Source organism: Mustelus asterias, chromosome 20, assembly GCF_964213995.1.
Source record: "Mustelus asterias chromosome 20, sMusAst1.hap1.1, whole genome shotgun sequence".
NCBI classification, from domain to species: Eukaryota; Metazoa; Chordata; class Chondrichthyes; order Carcharhiniformes; family Triakidae; genus Mustelus; species Mustelus asterias.
The window spans coordinates 73,793,740-73,815,033 of record NC_135820.1 but is presented as its reverse complement, the minus strand read 5'-3'; the positions used below and the strand labels follow the sequence as shown (position 1 = coordinate 73,815,033).

The 21,294-nt window shown below is 47.8% G+C and overlaps 1 protein-coding gene across 1 annotated transcript in view; it reads right to left on the bottom strand.

The window, feature by feature from the left end:
• LOC144508637 (deoxynucleoside triphosphate triphosphohydrolase SAMHD1-like) overlaps nt 1-21,294 on the bottom strand; it is a 56,070-nt gene that overhangs the window by 1,979 nt on the left and 32,797 nt on the right. Inside the window, exons 12-14 of the mRNA XM_078236855.1 lie at nt 14,525-14,611; nt 9,749-9,853; nt 9,306-9,443 (exon numbers count right to left, since the gene is read on the bottom strand). Coding sequence (XP_078092981.1) covers nt 9,306-9,443; nt 9,749-9,853; nt 14,525-14,611 — 330 coding nt within the window. The remainder of the gene's footprint in view (nt 1-9,305; nt 9,444-9,748; nt 9,854-14,524; nt 14,612-21,294) is intronic.

The window sequence follows — 21,294 nt, the reverse complement described above, 5'->3', positions numbered from 1 at the left end:
GTGCAAAGATCAAACTGTTAGCAAGTTTTTTTTGAGGAAGAAGAATGATTACCATCCTCTTTAAACTTCACACCTTAAAATGTCTGAGTATTTTTCAATTTATTCAGCTGTCATTCAGCTGTCCAGTGTCAGAACAATATCCAAGCTGACACTCCCCTTGTCGGAGGCACTGCCCTTTGAATGGAATGTCAATCCAAGTCGTCCTCTGTGCTTCAATCTTAACTTAAAAGATCCCGGGGCTTTCAGATAAGCGTATGAATGTGTAAGGAATAGATATGGACCAAGGGCAGGTGGAAGGGATTGGTTTAATTTGGCATCATGTTCGGCACAACATTGTGGGCCGAAGGGTCTGTTCCTGTGCTGTACTGTTCTATGTTCTAAAGAAGAGCAGGGAGTTCTCTCTGGTTTGCTATTCAATATTTATACCTCAACCAGAGATGACCTGGTCATTATTATGTTGGTGTTTGTGAGATCCTGCTCTGCCCAGATTGACGGCCACATTTCCGACCTTACAACAATGACATGTCATCAACTAGAAACATAACTCTTTCCAAAGCTGCTGCCAGTTCTGCTAATGGCAGCAAAGCCCTGGGCCTAATTCACTTTGTATGGCTGTGAGCAGTGATGCGCGATATATCTCACGAGGCTAGAGGTACTCGGGGAAATAAAGGCTTTTATTGACTACAACAATAGAGCTACCATATATAATACACGATCCCAGACTAAAGGGTCCCAGACAGAGAAGTGACCTTTATACCTCTCCCAGGAGGCGGAGCCCGACTGGGATGTACCATAAGAACTATATTACAGGTAGAACAGCCCAAACCTAACCCCAACAGTAACATATATACAGACTCTTGGTACTGGCCAGACCCTGGCTCAGCACTACCTGGTGGGAACCAACAATGGTTCACCACATTCACCCCTCCTTTGAAAACAAAGGCCGGCAGGATACAAAACACAGAACAATTGTTCATCAGTCTATAAGTTCAGACGGTCTGGGGGACCGCACCATCATTGTGACCTCCTCAACACCGGCGATGACACCGGTGTAGGCACTCGCGGTGGCGTTCTCCCCAAGGCGGTGTCCAACGGCTCCTCCAATGCCTCACGGGCCGGTAGACCCCGAGGTGGTGACAATCCGCTGAACTCGGGCACGCCTTGAAGTGGCGACCATCTCCTGGACTCAGGCAAGCTGTACACGGGAGTAAAAGGGTTAAATGATGGTCCCGATGCTGCCCGCGCCGTGTCAGGAGGGGAAACAATAGTTGGGGGGTCTCTAACAGGAGGTATGGGAGCGACAGGGGTTTCCAAGCCCCCTGCTGGCGCCAGATCTCGAATCGAGACCGTGTCCTCTCGCCCGTCAGGGTATGCCACATAGGCATACTGAGGGTTGGCGTGGAGGACATGGACCCGTTCAACCAAAGGGTCGGACTTGCGGGTCCTAACATGTCGCCGCAGGAGGACAGGTCCTGAGTACGTCAACCAAGACGGTAATGAGGTCCCAGAGGAAGACTTCCGAGGGAATGAAAACAGTCTCTCATGGGGAGTAGCGTTGGTTGCCGTACACAGGAGTGAGCGCATGGAGTGGAGCGCATCAGGGAGCACCTCTTGCCAACGGGAGACTGGAAGACCTTTAGACCTCAACGCCAGTAAGACAGCCTTCCAGACTGTAGCATTCTCACGTTCAAACTGTCCGTTACCCCTTGGGTTGTAGCTCGTGGTTCTACTAGAGGCAATCCCATATGAGAGCAGGTATTGCCTCAAGTCATCGCTCATGAACGACGAGCCCCTATCGCTGTGGATGTAACAGGAGTAACCGAACAGGGTGAAAAGATCACAAAATGCCTTGATAACCGTGGCAGCGGTCATATCAGAACAGGGAATGACAAAAGGGAATCGTGAGTACTCATCAACCACATTGAGGAAGTACACGTTCCGATCTGTCGAGGGAAGGGGGCCCTTAAAATCCACACTCAGTCTTTCGAAGGGACGAGTGGCCTTAACGGGTTGTGCCCTGTCAGGTCGGTAAAAGTACGGTTTGCATTCCGCGCATACCCGGCAGCTTCTGGTTATGGACCTGACATCCTCCACCGAGTAGGGTAGATTCCGAGCTTTTATGAAGTGGTAGAGCCGAGTGACCCCCGGATGGCAGAGGTCATTGTGGAGAGCCTGCAATCGATTCTCCTGCATACTAGCGCATGTTCCACGCGATAGGGCATCCGAGGGCTCGTTGAGTTTCCCTGGACGATACATGATGTCGTAATTATAGGTGGAGAGTTCGATTCTCCACCTCAAGATCTTATCGTTCTTGATCTTGCCCCGTAACGTGTTATTGAACATGAACGCCACGGACCGCTGGTCCGTGAGCAGGGTGAACCGTTTTCCTGCCAAGTAATGGCGCCAATGCCGGACGGCCTCCACAATGGCCTGGGCCTCCTTTTCCACCGCCGAATGTCGAATGTCGGGGCCTTGGAGGGTGCGAGAGAAAAAGGCGACGGGCCTGCCCGCCTGGTTAAGTGTGGCGGCCAGGGCGAAATCAGATGCATCGCTCTCCACCTGGAAGGGGATGGACTCATCGATAGCGTGCATCGTGGCTTTCGCGATGTCGGCTTTTAGTTTTTCAAAGGCCAGACGAGCCTCTGGTGCTAGGGGAAAAGAGGTAGACTTGATGTGCGGACGGGCTTTGTCCGCGTAATTGGGAACACACTGTGCGTAGTAAGAGAAGAAGCCTAAGCATCTTCTCAGTGCTTTTGCGCTAGTGGGCAAGGGAAGTTCGAGGAGGGGATGCATACGGTCTGGATCAGGGCCAATGACCCCGTTTTCCACCACGTATCCGAGGATAGCTAGGCGGCGCATGCGAAATACACACTTCTCCCTGTTGTAGGTCAGATTCAGGCGAGATGCAGTGCGTAGGAATCTAAGAAGGTTGGCATCGTGGTCCTGCTGGTCATGGCCGCTGATGGTGACGTTATCCAGGTACGGGAAGGTAGCCCGCAGTCCGTTATGGTCCACCATTCGGTCCATAGCACGCTGGAAGACCGAGACCCCATTCGTGACACCAAAAGGAACCCTTAGAAAATGGTACAAGCGACCATCTGCCTCAAAGGCCGTGTATTGTCGGTCCTCTGGGCAAATGGGGAGCTGGTGGTAAGCGGACTTTAGGTCGATGGTGGAGAACACCCGGTACTGCGCAATCTTGTTGACCATGTCAGATATGCCCGGGAGGGGATACGCATCCAGCTGCGTGTATCTGTTAATGGTCTGACTATAGTCTATGACCATCCGGGGTTTGTTCCCACTCTTGACCACCATGACCTGCGCTCTCCAAGGACTAGCGCTAGGTTGTATGATCCCTTCCTTGAGGAGCCGCTGAACCTCAGATCGAATGAAGATCCGGTCCTCAGCGCTGTAACGCCTGCTCTTAGTCGCGATGGGCTTGCAGCCTGGCACGAGATTCTGGAATAAAGAGGGTGTGGTAATCTCTCATGGGGAGTTCCTGACCTTTCAATGAACCGCATTGCATCATTTGCAGGGAGCGGAGCAATCCCCCTGATGTGAAAGTTGCTGTGGGACTCCCTCTCGATTCTCTGTCCTCACAGGTTTTCCCACCCACCCCAAACAGGGGCAGCAAATCCCCCCCAACTGACTATTTTTATTTGTTCGTGGCACATGCGTGATGCCGGCTGGGCAGCAGTTATTGCCCATCCCTCGTTGCCCGAGAGCAGTTGAGAGTCAACCACATTGCTGTGGCCCTGGAGTCACATGTAGGCCAGACCAGGTAGGGACGGCAGATTTCCTTCCCTAAAGGACATCAGTGAACCAGATGGGTTTTTCCGACAATCGACAATGGTTTCATGGTCATCATTATTGAATTCAAATTCCACCATCTGCCGTGGCGGGATTCGATCCCGCGTCCCCGGAACCTTAGCTGAGTTTCTGGATTAATAGTCTAGCGATAATACCACTGGGCCATTGCCTCTCCTGCCAAGTGCTCTGTTCCCACACACTTCAAAAATTCTCCAAGAGGATCAGCCAATTCCCCTTGAATTAATAATGAATGAATTGAACAATTCAGTGACCGTTACTGAAGATTTCCTCCACAGACTATGTACAACAAGGATGTATTGTGCATCCCTGTTTCCACTCCATCAACCCCACACCCCAAGCCTTTCTACCATTGACAACTATGGCTTCAGCTGTCTAATTCCTGTGATTTACGTTCCCTGTCTGAGCCCACCTGCCCCACCACCCCCCACTGCTTCAGATAACACGGGTTCTTGGTCATCCATCATAACAAACAAATGTCTTTTTGATTTGGTGTCTATATTTATCTGTATATATTCATTGTAAAGCACTTTGGGATATTTATCAACGTTAAAGCTGCTGGATAAATGTGAACTGTTACTTTTGAGTGAACTTCTTTTATGAGCATAACTTTTTCTGACACAATTTAGTGTCGCCTGACGCACTGTCGTATCAGCGTCAAATACCTGAGCCAGAATTGCCCCGCCGTTCACGCCAGTGGGATTTTCTGGTTGCGCCGACATCTCACCCCCGCTGGTGGGTTTTCCCGCAGCGTGGAATGCTTTCAATGGGAAATCCCATTGACAGCAGCGGACCAGAGAATCCCGTCGCCAGCGAACAGTACACCCCCTTCCACTTCCGAGAAATACGCGGCTGGGTGTGGCAAACCACTGTTAAGCTTATTGCCTGCCTGTGTGTGTGTGACATGCCTGGGCATGCCCCTGCTGACCCTGCCTGAGACTCCTCCCCCCCCCCCCGGTCCAGGTATAAAGGTGACTGCTCCCCACCCCCCTGCCTCAGTCTCTGGACCAGTTCATCAGCATGGTTGTGCTCAAAGTCTTTTGCGAATAAAAGCCTATTTGTTCTTGCATACAAACTAGTCTTTGCTTGATTGATGGTGCATCAATTTTATTCGCAAAAAGTTTTGGGATGGAGCAGATACTAAAACCTGATAGATTAGAATTGGATCCTCAAGCTGTAGGAGCCTCTAACAGCTTCGATCACTGGCTGCAATGTTTCGAAACTTTCCTCACCGCCTCCGCCTCCGTCGTCCAGACCGAAACCGACAAGCTACACGTGCTCCACGCCCGGGTAAGCGATCAAGTATTCTCGATGATTCGAGACACTGAAACTTACGAGGATGCGATCAAACTTTTAAAAGGCCAGTACAACAAACAGTCTAATGTAATCTACGCCAGACATCTTCTGGCTACTCGCAGACAGCAGCCAGGAGAATCAGGCGACCAATTTCTGCATGCGTTGCGAGCACTTGGCAGGGCCTGCAACTGCAAGGCCATAACAGCCGTCCAAAACACTGAGGACTTAATCAGAGATGCCTATGTCACGGGTATCAGGTCAAACTATATCCGACGACTGCTGGAACAGGGTGGGCTGGACCTACAAAAGACTGTGGCGCTTGCCGACTCGTTGGAGGTGGCCTTCCGTAATCTCGAGGCCTACACCCCCGACCACGGCGGCGCATCGTGGACTCTGCAGTCGCCGCCACCTCTGTACTCAGGAGGGCCGCAGGCCTACGCCACGCCACGTCCCACCAATGACCCGACAACTGTGGCAGTCTCCGGAGGCCCGAAGTGCTACTTCTGCGGCCTGGGGAAGCACCCCCGACAACGCTGCCCGGCGAAGGAAGCGATCTGCTCCAGGTGTGGAAAGAAGGGCAATTACGTGAAGGTATGCAGGGCGAAATCGATCTCCAAGCCCAGTAGCGCCGCGTGCGACCCGCGGGAGCCGCCATCGTGGGCGCCGGTAGTCGCGTGTGAGCCATGCAGGCTGCCATCTTGGACGCCTTCAGCCGCGTGTGAGCCGTGCAGGCCGCCATCTTGGACGCCTTCAGCCGCGTGTGAGCCATGTGGGCCGCCATCTTGGATGGCATCAGCCGCGTTGCAAAATCCAACGGTGGCTTCGGTTACGCTGGACCAATCCAGGCCTCACCAACTCGCCAGGTCCATGATGGAGATCGAGGTAAACGGTCGCACTACAAACTGTTTATTTGACTGTGGGAGTACGGAGAGCTTTATTCACCCTAACACAGTGAGTTGCTACACCCTTTCAGTACTGCCAGTGAAGCAAACGATCTCCATGGCTTCAAAGTCCCACTCGGTGGATGTCCTCGGGTACTGCGTGGCGACCCTGACTGTACGGAGCACAGTGTACAAAAACTTCAGGCTCCTCGTGCTGCCACAACTCTGCGCTGCCATACTCCTGGGGCTAGATTTCCTGTGTCACCTTAAGAGTGTCACCATGGAGTATAATGGGCCTTTTCCCCCGCTCTCTGTTTGCAATCACCAGTTCTTAGATCGCCCACCGCGCACCACCTGCAGCCTCTCGACCCTTAAAGTCACACCTCCCTCACTGTTTGAAAATCTCACCCCCGACTGCAAGCCCATCGCCACCAAGAGCAGACGATATAATGCTGGAGACAGGGCTTTTATCAGGTCCGAAGTATAACGGCTCCGAGGGGAGGGGATCATTGAGGCCAGTACCAGCCCCTGGAGAGCCCAAGTAGTAGTTGTTAAGACTGGGGAGAAACATCGCATGGTCATTGATTACAGTCAGAACATTAACCGCTACACGCAGCTGGACGCGTACCCCCTTCCCTGCATATCTGACACGGTTAATCAGATTGCGCAATATCGGGAGTTCTCCACCATCGACTTAAAACATGCATACCACCAGCTCCCTATCCGCCTGGAAGACCGCCAATATACTGCCTTCGAGGCGGATGGCCGCCTCTATCACTTCCTTAGGGTCCCCTTCGGCGTCACCAACGGGGTCTCGGTTTTCCAGCGTGAGATGGACCGAATGGTAGACCAGAACTGGCTGCGGGCCACCTTCCCGTACCTGGATAACGTCACCATCTGCGGCCACGATCAGCAGGACCACGACGCCAACCTCCACAAATTCCTCCACACCGCCACACTCCTAAATCTGACATATAATAAGGAGAAGTGCGTATTCTGCACATGCCACCTCGCCATCCTTGGTTGTGTTGTGGAAAACGGGGTCATCGGTCCCGATCCTGACCACATGCGTCCCCTCCTGGAACTTCCCCTCCCCACCAGCCTCAAAGCACTGAGGAGATGCCTGGGCTTCTTCTCGTATTACGCCCAGTGGGTCCCCAATTATACGGATAAAGCCCGTCCGCTCATCAAATCCACCGCTTTTCCCCTGACGGCAGAGGCCCGCCTGGCCTTCGACCACATCAAAGCAGACATCGCGAAGGCCACGATGCACGCTGTAGACGAATCCATCCCATTCCAGGTGGAGAGCGATGCGTCTGACTTCGCACTAGCCGCCACCCTTAACCAGACGGGCAGACCCGTGGCCTTCTTCTCACGAACCCTCCAAGGCCCTGAAATTCGACACTCCTCTGTCGAGAAGGAGGCCCAAGCCATAGTGGAAGCTGTACGGCACTGGAGCCACTACTTAGCTGGTAAACGATTCACCCTACTCACGGACCAACGGTCAATTGCATTCATGTTTAACAACACACAGCGGGGCAAGATCAAAAATGATGAAATATTGAGGTGGAGAATCGAGCTTTCCACCTACAATTACAACATCTTATACCGGCCCGGGAAGCTCAATGAGCCCCCAGACGCCTTGTCCCGGGGAATGTGCGCCAGCGCACAAATAGACCAATTGCAGACTCCCCACAACGTCTTCTGCCACCCGGGGGTCACCAGGTTTTTTCACTTCATTAAAGCCTGTAACCTGCCCTACTCCATTGAGGAAGTCAGGTCTATAACCAGACACTGCCAGGTCTGCGCAGAGTGCAAGCCGCACTTCTATCGGCCAGACAGAGCACACCTCATAAAGGCCCACCCGCCCTTTCGAACGCCTAAGCGTCGACTTCAAAGGTCCCCTCCCCTCTTCTGACCGCAACATATACCTCCACAACGTCATTGACGAATATTCACTTTCCCCTTCGCTATTCCCTGCCCGGATATGACCTTGGCCACGGTCGTCAGGGCCCTGCACAGCCTCTCCACCCTGTTCGGTTTCCCTAGCTATATCCATAGCGACCAGGACTCCTCCTTTATGAGTGATGAGCTGCGACAGTACCTGCTCTCCAAAGGCATAGCCTCGAGTAGGACCACCAGCTACAACCCCAGAGGGAACGGACAGGTAGAGAGGGAGAACGTGACAGTCTGGAAGACCGTTTTACTAGCTCTGAGGTCTAAAGGTCTTCCAGTCACCCGCTGGCAAGAGGTCCTCCCTGATGCACTATACTCGATTAGATCACTCCTTTGCACAGCTACCAATGCTACCCCTCACGAAAGAATGTTTGTTTTCCCCAGGACGTCCTCCTCGGGGACCTCACTACCGTCGTGGCTGACGTCCCCAGGCCCTGTCCTGCTCCGGAAGCACATGAGGACCCATAAGTCAGACCCCCTGGTCAAAAGGGTCCAACTCCTCCACGCCAACCCCCAATACGCCTATGTGGCGGACCCCGACGGGCGGGAGGACACGGTCTCCATTCAAGACCTGGCACCCGCAGGTACCCCAGGGACCACGACGACCCACAACCCCAACCCCCGTATACAGCACGCCTGAGCCCCAGGAGCCGCCACCACGCACCCGACAATTGGAAGGGACTACAGATGACTCGAGTGACTACGGTCTGGCGCCTGAACTAACACCGCGGCCACCGGAACTGACACCACAACTGGCACTACGGCGGTCGCAGTGGCAGATCAAGCCCCCAGAGAGACTAAATTTGTAAATTTGTAATTCTGCAAATATTGTTCCACACACCTCACCCCCGCCGGACTCTTTTTTTTAAAAAGCAGGGGGTGAATGTGGTAAACCACTGTTAAGCTTATTGCCTGTGTGTGTGTGACATGCCTGGACATGCCCCTGCCGGCCCTGCCTGAGACTCTCCCCCCCTGGTCCAGGTATGAAGGTGACTGCTCCCTACCCCCCTGCCTCAGTCTCTGCACCAGTTCATCAGCATGGGTGTGCTCCAAGTCTTTTGCGAATAAAACCCTATTTGTTCTTGCACACAAACTAGTCTTTGCTTGATTGATAGTGCATCACTGGGAGGCTGGAGAATCTTGGGAATGAGACTTGAACCCATGACCTTCTGACTCACAGCTGATTGGTAGCAGAAGTGTTGCAATGTAGTGAGCACAAAATGGACAAATCCATTACAGACCAACTACTCCAGTGAGATTCAATAGTAATAGCACAGGCCTACAACACAAACATAGATAGAACGCAAAAAATGCAACATTGCACTGTGATCTCCAAACCCTTACCCTGAGTTCAGTGAATTTCCTGTTGATGCACCATTTTTCAAAGTGCTTCTTGGCTGCTTCCACACTGTCCTTATCGAACTTCTTACAATACACTTGGATCAGCTGCTCCTTAAACCTCTCTGGCAGCAACTGAGACACCTGGGTACATGAGAAAGAATGTTGACATTCACGTATATTAACAAACTGACAAGAGTGAACATTCTGGTAGAATGGAGTGAATTACAACACCACAGTGAGTTAACAATCTTAACTTTCTGATTTGCGGAGCTACATAGCACCTCATAAGGCAGATGATGCTGAGGAGCAAATCAAGAACAGGAACATTGTGAAATGGTCGCTCCCCAGCAGCACTGGGAATCAGCTACACCCCTGTCCCTCAGACTACCGAGAGTTTTTAATGCTGTTTTAGAAGTAGGTTTTGTTGCTTGAGATGTTGAATTTACCTGAGCTTTAGGGATTTGGACTGCCTGGTTTTGGTTGTCCTTGCGATAGAACCAAGCCTTGTCAATGGGATTTTTCTCCTTCATTCCGTAGTCTAAATGAACAACCTAAATAAGCAAAACCAGATGTTGAAATATTTCGAATGTTTCAATCCAAAACACTGCCAATGTCATTGCTTCATAAGCAGACTGCTCACATTTCTGAAGTGGGCCTTGAACCTAGAACCTTCAGACACTTAGACAAGAGTGTCTTTCATTGACCCACAACTAAGACCATTAGACTAGACCACTGAATACCAGTCCTATACAGCTAAAGTAACTTAAAAACATTCAGTGAACCCTAAAAGGTGATGTTGTCATAGAAATTGGTGGTGCTTAAGAAAGCTCTCTGGTTCCAATTTGTCGGTGTGTTTACTGGGACAGAGACTCCAGGCAGAAAGAATGTTTCTGTTAGCTGGCCCTGACTCAGCTTGGCTGCAGGAGAAGGCCAAGGAACACTTTGATCGCTCCATCTGATTAGGGCTTAGAGGAAGTCCTGTGGAACTGAAGAGACAGAGCAGATGGCTCCATGATGCCGAGAGGGTTAGGAGTTAGAGAAAGGGCTGGGTGCCATTGATGGCTTGGTGAAGTTGAAGTGATTGAAGCTTGGTGAAGTCGAGGGATATTGCCAGCTCAGAAGTTAGGGAACACAGTTTCAGGAGAAGAAAATGAACCATTGAGAGATGAGAGGTTACTGAGGCAATATGAGTCTGAGTGGTTTTCGAGGGAATTCAGAGCGCAGATCTTTGAAAGTGAACAGTTGAAAATCCCTCAAGAGGGAGGCAGTGCTGAGATTTTGTGACTGACAGTGGTCATTGACGTCAAGATAGGTTGCTGAGAAATCCATGGACTCTGTCTTGGTGACATTTGCCAGTCAATGTGCAGTGTGGTCTTTCACCATGATTTTCCTGCTAATTCATATTTACTTCCTTTCTGACGTTAGAGAGTAAAATAGACATTGCAAATTGTTTTACTTTTCTGACTTTCTAAAGCGAGTCATGTCAAATGGTTGTTTTTCGGACTGGAGATGGTAGACAATGGTTTCCCACAAGGGTCAGTGTAAGAACCACTCTCATAGATTGATATATATATCTGACTTGAAGATGGAATACAGAGTAAAATTCCAGAATATGCCAATTATACTAAACTGTATAGCTAACAGTGAGGATAATACCAGCTAACTACAACAGGACAAAGATAGACTAGCAGATGGGCAGACAAGTGGCAGATGGAATTTAACACAGAGAAGAGTGAAGTGATGTACTTTGGTAGAAGCGGTAGGGAGAGACAATATAGGGAGGGATTCCCTGGCCTTCCGACAGCGTGTTTCTCATGGCGGGAGGTGGCGCGCCATTGGCCGGCGATGGGATCTTCTGGTTCTGTCACTTTGATTCTACCCCATTGCCGTCGGGAAACCTGCAACAGAGTGGGCCGTCAGTGGAACCAAAAGATCCTGCCGGCATTAACAGCCAGAAACATCTGGACTTGGACTCAAATGCACAGTGCTAAAGAGTGTGAAGGGACAGAGAGGACGAGGGGGCGATCCTACCGACTGTCATGCCATTTGAACGGCATGGCGAGCTGGTGAGGTCGCAAAAGAGGCAAAAAACCAAGTTCACACCCGGTCTCACACTTCTTGTGATGATACCGGCACTGGATTGCTGGCATGATCAGTCTCGTGCCCTGGAAGGGCTCACTTGCTTTAACGGCCTCACTGCTGTAGGCCTTCACTGGCAAGGATCAGGTACGATTCCCAGCAGGGGGGACCTGTCGTGATGGCCTCGCTGGTGGGACAGGAGGCCATTGAGGGCACCCTGCGTGGTCGCGAGGTGGGGTGCAGTGCCCCTTTGGTCGGCGTTCAGCTGGGGGGATTAGGGTGGAGTGCGCGATTGGCCAGGTTGGTGGGGGGGTGGGGAGGGGTAGATGGTGTGATTGTGGGGGTGGGAGGAATGTCAGATTCCCGGTGCACTAACTGTGTACACTTTATAAAGTGCACTGGGAGATCATGGGCAATAGCGTCCTCTAACATTCATCGCTGGCTTCCTGGTGTGAATGGACTCTGTTCATTCCCCCGACTGGTGCAAATCACAGTTGGTCTCATTTCTCTCTAAATGCCATATGGTTTGAATTTTTCACTTGTCAAAAAAGGAGTGCAACTCTCTCCCCATTTTCACACATGTTTGGGACTTAGAATTTCTTTTGGGAAGATCACCCCCCTCCCACCAGTGGTTCATGTACATTAAACCTTTGAAAGTGACAGGTCATACTGACAAAGTGAGCAGCAAAGCATATGGGATCTTGGGCTTCATAAGTAAAGGTTTTGGGCAAAAAAGGGAAAGTTATGATGGAGCTTTATAAAGCTCTGGTTCGGCCATAACTTGAGAGATATTTTCAGTTCTGGAGATTGGCAAGCCAGATGGCTTCATGGACCTCAATCATAAACTCGTTAAGAAGGAGATTATTGGACTTGAGAGGGTGCGAGGGAGATTTACAAAAATGGTTCCAGGGATGGAGAATTTTAGATGCAAAGTTAGATTGGAAATGTTAGTGTTGTTGTTGGAACAAAAGAGATTGAGGGAACATTTGGTAGAGGTGCATTAGATTGACTGGTTTGGATAAGGTAAACAAAAGCTTTTCCTATTGGCTGATGGGACAATGACTACGGGCCACAGAATTAAGGTTTTGGGCAATTGATGCAGGAGAGGTGTAAGAAAAACCTTTTTGATGCAGAGAAAAATAATGACTTGGAACTCACTGGGGAGCTTTTCTGGACCGCCTATGGTGTATTTTCCAGTGATGAAGGCGGTGTGCTATTGGCTGGCAGTGGGATCTTCCAGTCACGCTGATGTCTATGGGATTTTGCTTGCCTGCATCATCTGCTGCTGGGGAATGCAACATGGCTGGGCAAAGGGGATGGAGGGTGGGGGGAGGGGGTGGTGGCGGCGATCACCATTGGCAGGACCAGAAGATCCCACTGGGGGTGGGTCTGGAAGATTTTGTCCAAGGGTGGATGTGGAGATGATGAATGATTTCAAGTGGAAATTGGGTGGAAGGGCACTTGAGCAAAATAAACTTTTGGTGCTACTGAAATAAGATAGGAAATGGATTATTCTAAAGAGAGCCGACATGGACTTGATGAATCTAATGGCCTCCTTCTGTGCCGTAATGCCTCATGATCCTGTCACTCTAACTGTTGGGCTATGCCACCTCACATCTGGCTGAAGAAAGATTTGAGAAGACACAATGTTAGAGAACATCAAAGAACATAAATAAGACTCAATCATTGCTCTAATATTTTAATGGAACTCATCATGAAACATGTGAAAACAAAATGATTTCGGGTTTGCCGAGAGATAAGCTGCCTCGAGAATGTTGCAAAAAGCAGTGGGAAGTCTGAGGATTGGGAGTGTTTTAGAAATCAGCAGCAGGCCATCAGAAAGTTGATGAAAATGGGAAAAATTGAATATGAGAGTAAATTAGGTAGGAATATAAACACATTTTATCGCAGCTTTTATATGTATATAAAGAGGTTGTAAACATTGGTCCCATAGAAGCAGAAACAGGAGAAATTATCAAGTGGAGTGAGGAAACGCAGAGGCATTGAATAAATGTTTTGGGCAGAATGTTACAGTCCCTCCACAGGAATCGTAGTGGGCAGGACATGAACCATGCCACGGTCCATTGACCTCAGGCAGGATTTTCCAGTCTTGGGGTGAGCACGGCTGGAAACTCTTGTCCTTTGTGTCTATTCTTCACAGTAGAAGGCACACATTTCACACCAGAAATAGACGGTAAGGAGATTAAAGAAATAAATATCAGCTAAGAGAAAATGTTGGCAAAATCTGACAAATTCCCCAGACCCGATTGTCTACATCCTTGGATTCTAAAGAGATAGCTGCAGAAACACTGGATGTACTGGTTATGATTTTCCAAAATTCCTTCGATACAGACCAGCCCCATTAGATTGGAAGTTGGCAAATGTTACAAAAGAGGGAGCAAAAGCAGTGAACTGTAGGCCAATTAGCCTAACATCTGTTGTTGGGAAAATGCTGGATTCTATTATTAAGGAAGTCTTAACAAAGCACTGAGGAAAGCATAATATGATTAGAACAAGTCAACATGGTTTTACTAAATGAAAATCCTGTTTGACAATTTTATTAGAGTTTTTTGAGGATGCAACTGGAGAAGTAGATAAAGGGGAATGAGTAGATGTGATATACCTGGATTTCTAAAAGGCATTCAATCTTTGTTGAGTGTTACAGAATATCTAATTAAATGGCTGCCAATGCCTCTCTATCATCTTATCTTTTAACCTATTCTCCCACTCCACTTTAGCTAACAATCTACACTCTATTGTAATTGTCTTTATTTAAGTTTAAGACTCTAGTTCCAGATCCACATTTCTCTGTTCCCTGGTCAGTTCCAGAATGTAAGGGAGCTTATAAATTATTCCTGCCTGTGACTTTTTTCCTCCTCTATTTCTTATCTCCACCCAAACTGATTTGCTATCTTGACCTTCCAAGGTCAATACTCCAGTATTGATATCATCCATTATTAACAAAGCTACTCAATCTCTCTTTCCTTTCCTCCTGCCATTCCAAAATGTCAAATACCCTTGAACGTTCAGATCCCAGGCGTGATCACTTTCCAACTGTGTTCATGCACATGGCCAATTTTCCCTGGTGATGAGGGGGCAGGGAGGGAAGAAGTCAAATAATTCCAGAACTATCCAATACTTGCCTTTACTATGAAATCTCCTTTAGAAAATTGGACACCTGGAATTTTCAATGCGGTGGCCACCTCAGCAGGCAGTTTGTGTTCTTCTTTCTAAAAAAAATTGCAACAGTTGTCCTAAAATTGGTTTTATTAAAAAGTAAAGTAACTTTACAAAACATTTGTCGCGGTGTGTTATAAAAAATGTAAACAATATAAATGTAAAGTTATAAAGGTTTATCCAGAGTTTCTTCAATAGCTCAGAAAATTAACCCATGGAGTGCCTAAACCAAATAACAAGTCACACTTAACATAGTACAATGTCACAGCAATGTTATTAAGCATTCTTTGACACCAAGCCACAAAGGGAGATAGAAACATAAAAAAACTACAGCACAATACAGGCCCTTCAGCCCACAAAGTTGTGCCGAACATGTCCCTACCTTAGCGATTGCTAGGCTTACCTATAACCCTTTTTCTTACTAAGTTCCATGTGCTTATCTAAAAGTCTCTTAAAAGACCCTATCGAATCCGCCTCCACCACCGTTGCTGGCAGCCCATTCCACGCACCCACCACCCTCTGAGTGAAAAACTTACCCCTGATCTCTCCTCTGTGCCTACTCCCCAGCACCTTAAACCTGTGTCCTCTTGTGGCAACCATTTCAGCCCTGGGAAAAAGCCTCTGACTATCCACTCGATCAATACCTCTCAACATCTTATACACCTCAATCAGGTCACCCCTCATCCTTCGTCTCTCCAAGGAGAAAAGGCCGAGCTCACTCAACCTATCCTCATAAGGCATGCTCCCCAACCCAGGCAACGTCCTTGTAAATCTCCTCTGCACCCTTTCTATGGCTTCCACATCCTTCCTGTAATGAGGCAACCAGAACTGAGCACAGTACTCCAAGTGTGGTGTGACCAGGGTCTTATATAGCTGCAACATTATCTCATGACTCCTAAACTCAATTCCTCGATTGATGAAGGCCAGTACACCATACGCCTTCTTAGCCACAGCCTCAACCTGCACAGCTGCTTTGAGCGTCCTATGAACTCGGACCCCAAGATCCTTCTGATCTTCCACACTGCCAAGAGTCCTACCATTAATATTATATTCCGCCATCCTATTTGACCTGCCAAAATGAACCACCTCACACTTATCTGGGTTGAACTCCATCTGCACTTCTCTGCCCAGTCTTGCATCCTATCAATGTCTCGCTGCAACTTCTGACATCCCTCCACACTATCCACAACACATCCAACCTTTGTGTCATCAGCAAACTTACCAATCCATCCCTCCACTTCCTCATCCAGGTCATTTATAAAAATCACAAAGAGTAAGGGTCCCAGAACAGACCCCTGGGGCACTCCACTGGTGACCGACCTCCATGCAGTATATGACCCATCTATAACCACTCTTTGCCTTCTGTGGGCAAGCCAGTTCTGGATCCACAAAGCAATGTCCCCTTGGATCCCATGTCCCCTCACTTTCTCAATAAGCCTTGCATGGGGCACCTTATCAAATGCCTTGCTGAAGTCCATATATACTACATCTGCAGCTCTTCCTTCATCAATGTGTTTCGTCACATCCTCAAAAAATTCAATCAGGCTCGTAAGGCACAATCTGCCTTTGACAAAGCCATGCTGACTATTCTTAATCATATTATACCTCTCCAAATGTTCATAAATCCTGCCTCTCAGGATCTTCTCCATCAACCTACCAACCACTGAGGTTAGACTCACTGGTCTATAATTTCCAGGGCTATCTTTGAATAAAGGATCTTTCTTGAATAAAGGAACAACATACGCAATCCTCCAATCCTCCGGAACCTCTCCCGTCTCCATTGATGATGCAAAGATCATCGCCAGAGGCTCAGCAATCTCCTCCCTCGCCTCCCACAGTAGCCTGGTGTACATCTCATCTGGTCCCGGCGACTTATCTAACTTGATGCTTTTCGAAAGCTCCAACACATCCTCTTTCTTAATTTCTACATGCTCAAGCTTTTCAGTCCGCTGCAAGTCTGCACTACAACCTGAGGAGAGGCTGAGGGATTTGGGATTGTTTTCGCTGGAAAGGCGGCGGCTAAGAGGGGATCTTATTGAAACATATAAGATGATTAGAGGTTTAGATAGGGTGGATAGTGATAGCCTTTTTCCTCTGATGGAGAAATCCAGCACGAGGGGGCATGGCTTTAAATTGAGGGGGGGTAGTTATAGAACCGATGTCAGGGGTAGGTTCTTTACCCAGAGGGTGGTGAGGGATTGGAATGCCCTGCCAGCATCAGTAGTAAATGCGCCTAGTTTGGGGGCGTTTAAGAGATCCGTAGATAGGTTCATGGACGAAAAGAAATTGGTTTAGGTTGGAGGGTCACAGTTTTTTTTTTTAACTGGTCGGTGCAACATCGTGGGCCGAAGGGCCTGTTCTGCGCTGTAATGTTCTATGTTCTATGTTCTACAACCACCAAGATCCTTTTCCATAGTGAATACTGAAGTAAAGTATTCATTAAGTACCTCTGCTATTTCTTCCGGTTCCATACAATATTAGGACAGGTGACTGAAAGCTCAGTTAGGAAGGTCGGTTTTATGAAACATGGTAAAGGAAGAGAGAGATAGAGATAGGCAGAGGAGTGGGGGAGGGAACCCTAGACCTTATCACCCCGGCAACTGAGGCAGTGATAAAGTTACAGGAATGCACAAAATGCTTGAACTGGAGATACCCAGGGATCTTGGATTGTTGTAGCGCCGGAGGACAGCGCAGAGTTAGGGAGCTATAGGAATCTGAACACAAGAATAAGAATTTTACATTTCAAGAATTGCTGCACCGGGAATTAATTTAGATCGTGAGAATGAGAGGAGGATGAGTGAATGGGAGCTGGTGCAATAACTGATCAATGGAAGAAGAATTTACTGTTCACGAGAGGACTGTGATGAAGAGCAAACAGAAGAACGGAGTTACAAACTCAACATAGAAGTGGAATCAGGCTACAAAACGACAGACAAATTGGAATTTAGTGGCAATGAATATTCATGAGGTCAAAAAGAACAGTTTTGAAGAAATCAGCTCGGAAGATTAGCAAACACTGTTCCAAAGATAGAAGCATGTGTTCTGGAATTCTCTGCCCCAAAGGGTAGTGGAGGCTGCATCATTAAAAGTATTTCAAGTGAATGTGGATGAATATCTGATAGATTGAGGAATAGAGGGTTATGAGGAGATGGCCATGTATGTATTGAATGGCAGGGCAGGTTTGAAGGGCCTGGTGGCCTACTCCTGCTTCTATTGCTTGTGTTCATGGTATACAGTTACTGCAAGCACGGGTTTTTACGCTGTGCCTATGTTGAGCCAGAGAAAATCTTGCTTATTCTCCACTTGATGCCTGTAAAGCATTTGGGCAGCACCGTTATAGACATAAAGTCGAGGCACAGGTATCTAGCTGGGTATAATCAGGAAACGTATAGAAACTGGACCCATTCCTAGGAGTAATGACACAGTGGCTCAACACAGAGGTGATGAGGTCTCTGAAATCAACACAACTGCCCAACTCTACACAAAACAGCATGGAACTGGAAGGATAGAATGCTAAATAGTCTTTGTGATAATTCTCTGGACTTGCATGGGGGAATCATTGATTGACCTCTCTGTAGGACTCATTGAATACGAACGAGCTCCCTGGGGATTGGTAATGAATTCATCAGGTGGAGCTCGCATACCAAGCCCTGTATAAAGCAGGCCCCTGAGTGGGTCTGTTATTGCATTGTCCCAGTTGGGACCTGTTTGTGTTCACCACAGGTATTTGGCCTTACTTTACTTTATTCATAACATAAGAACATAAGAACTAGGAGCAGGAGTAGGCCATAGAACCATAGAAAATTACAGCTCAGAAACAGGCCTTTTGGCCCCTCTTGTCTGTGCCGAACCATTTTTTGCCTAGTCCCACTGACCCGCACTTGGACCATATCCCTCCACACCCCTCTCATCCATGAATCTGTCCAAGTTTTTCTTAAATGTTAAAAGTGACCCCGCATTTACTACGTTATCCGGCAGCTCATTCCACACTCCCACCACTCTCTGCGTGAAGAAGCCCCCCCTAATATTCCCTTTCAACTTTTCTCCTTTCACCCTTAACCCATGCCCTCTGGTTTTTTTCTCCCCTAGCCTCAGTGGAAAAACCCTGCTTGCATTCACTCTATCGATACCCATCAAAATCTTATACACCTCTGTCAAATCTCCCCTCATTCTTCTACGCTCCAGGGAATAAAGTCCCAACCTATTCAATCTCTCTCTGTAACTCAGCTTCTCAAGTCCCGGCAATATCTCTGCACTCTTTCAACCTTATTTACATCCTTCCTGTAACTAGGTGACCAAAACTGTACACAATACTCTAAATTCGGCCACACCAATGCCTTATATAACCTTACCATAACACTCCAACTTTTATACTCGATACTCCGATTTATAAAGGCCATCTGGCCCTTTGTGTCTGCTCCGTCATTCAATAAGACCATGGCTGATCTTTTCGTGGACTCAGCTCCACTTACCCGCTCGCTCACCATAACCCTTAATTCCTTTACTGTTCAAAATGTATCTAACCTTGCCTTAAAAACATTCAATGAGGTAGCCTCAACTGCTTCACTGGGCAGAGAATTCCACAGATTTACAACCTTTTGTGTGAAGAAGTTCCTCCTCAACTCAGTCCTAAATCTGCCTCCCCTTATTTTGAGGCTATGCCCCCTCGTTCTAGTTTCACCCGCTAGTGGAAACAACTTCCCTGCTTCTATCTTATCTATTCCCTTCATAATCTTATATGTTTCTAGAAGATCTCCCCTCATTCTTCTGAATTCCAATGAGTATAGCCCCAGTCTACTCAGTCTCTCCTCATAAGCCAACGCTCTCAATTCCGGAATCAACCTCGTGAATCTCCTCTGCACCCCCTCCAGTGCCAGTATATCCTTTCTCAAGTAAGGAGACCAAAACTGTACACAGTACTCCAGGTGTGGCCTCACCAGCACCCTATACAGCTGCAACATAATCTCGCTGTTTTTAAACTCCATCCCTCTAGCAATGAAAGACAAAATTCCATTTCCCTTCTTAATTACTTGCTGCACCTGCAAACCAACTCCTTGTGATTCATGCACAAGGACACCCAGGTCCCTCTGCACAGCAGCATGCTGCAATTTTTTACCATTAAATAATCGTCCATTTTGCTGCTATTCCTACCAAAATGGATGACCTTACATTTACCAACATTGTACTCCATCTGCCAGACCCTCGCCCACTCACTTAGACTATCTATATCCCTTTGCAAACTTTCAGCACCCTCTGCATACTTTGCTCTGCCACTCATCTTAGTGTTATCTGTGGATTTTGACACACTACACTTGGTCCAACTCCAAATCATCTATGTAAATCGTAAACAATTGCGGTCCCAACACTGACCCCTCAGACACACCACTAGTCACTGATCACCAACCAGAAAAACACCCATTTACCCCCACCCTTTGCTTTCTGTTAGTTAACCAATCCTTTATCCATGATAATACATTACTCGTAACACCGTGCACCTTTATCTTATGCAGCAGTCTTTGGTGCGGCACCTTGTCAAATGCCTTCTGGAAATCCAGATACACCACATCCACAGGTTCCCCAATGTCCACTGCGCATGTAATGTTCTCAAAGAATTCCACCAAATTAGTCAAACATGACCTGCCCTTCATGAATCCATGCTGCGTCTTCCCAATGGGACAATTTATATCCAGATGTCTCGCTATTTCTTCCTTGATGATAGATTCAAGCATTTTCCCCACTACAGAAGTTAAGCTAACCGGCCTATAGTTACCCGCCTTTTGTCTACCGCTTTTTTTAAACAGTGGCGTCACATTTGCTTTTTTCCAATCTGCGAGAACCACCCCTGAATCCAGCAAATTTTGGTAAATTACCACTAGTGCATTTGCTATTTCCCCCGCCATCTCTTTCAGTATCCTGGGATGCATTCCATCAGGACCAGGGTACTAAAAGAGATGGCGGAGGAAATAACAAATGCACTAGTGGTAATTCAGTGCAATAAAGCACTGTTCCTTTACAGCCACTCCTGATTGTCTCTCAATATGACTTCACTAGAAAAGGGGGAAGAATCACCTGAACATTGGAAAATGAAACACTGGAAAAAAATAAGAGGTTGCTTGTAAATTTCTTAATAATGATGAAGAGGTTTGATAGAATGCATGTGGATCAGATCAAAGGGGAGTAAGACTAAGATAGCAACTAACAGATGCGATAAAGCATTTAGGAGACTTTCTTTATGCAAACAGGGATGAGAAAGTGAAGCTTGGTGTCACGTAGAGTGGCTGCAGCTCAAAGTACTACATGAGGGAGAAGGGAAAAGTGCAGGGTTGCCAACTCTGTTTTGAGATATTCCTGGAGAAATTGTTATGATATTGGATCACATGACATTTGGTAATGTGACACCACTCACATGATGCTTAATCACATGACCTTTGCCCACTCCTTGTAAATGGCATTGCCTTTACAAGAGTTGAATGGTTCAGTATCACCGAGCCACAAAGAAAATTTTTGATATGGTGTTGCACAGTGAGATGCATAACGTAATTTATAAATAAAGCTCATAAAAGATTACAACAATTTCTGGCTCGGTAAGGTATAAACTATCGCGTTAGCAGGACTGTTTCTCTTGAATTGCCAGTTACAGTGCTCAGGAAACTAATCCACCATTTTCGGAACTTCCACCCAAAGTGGAAGGGTTTGAAACTCCAGAATATCAGGGTGCAAGGGCATGGTGGGTGAT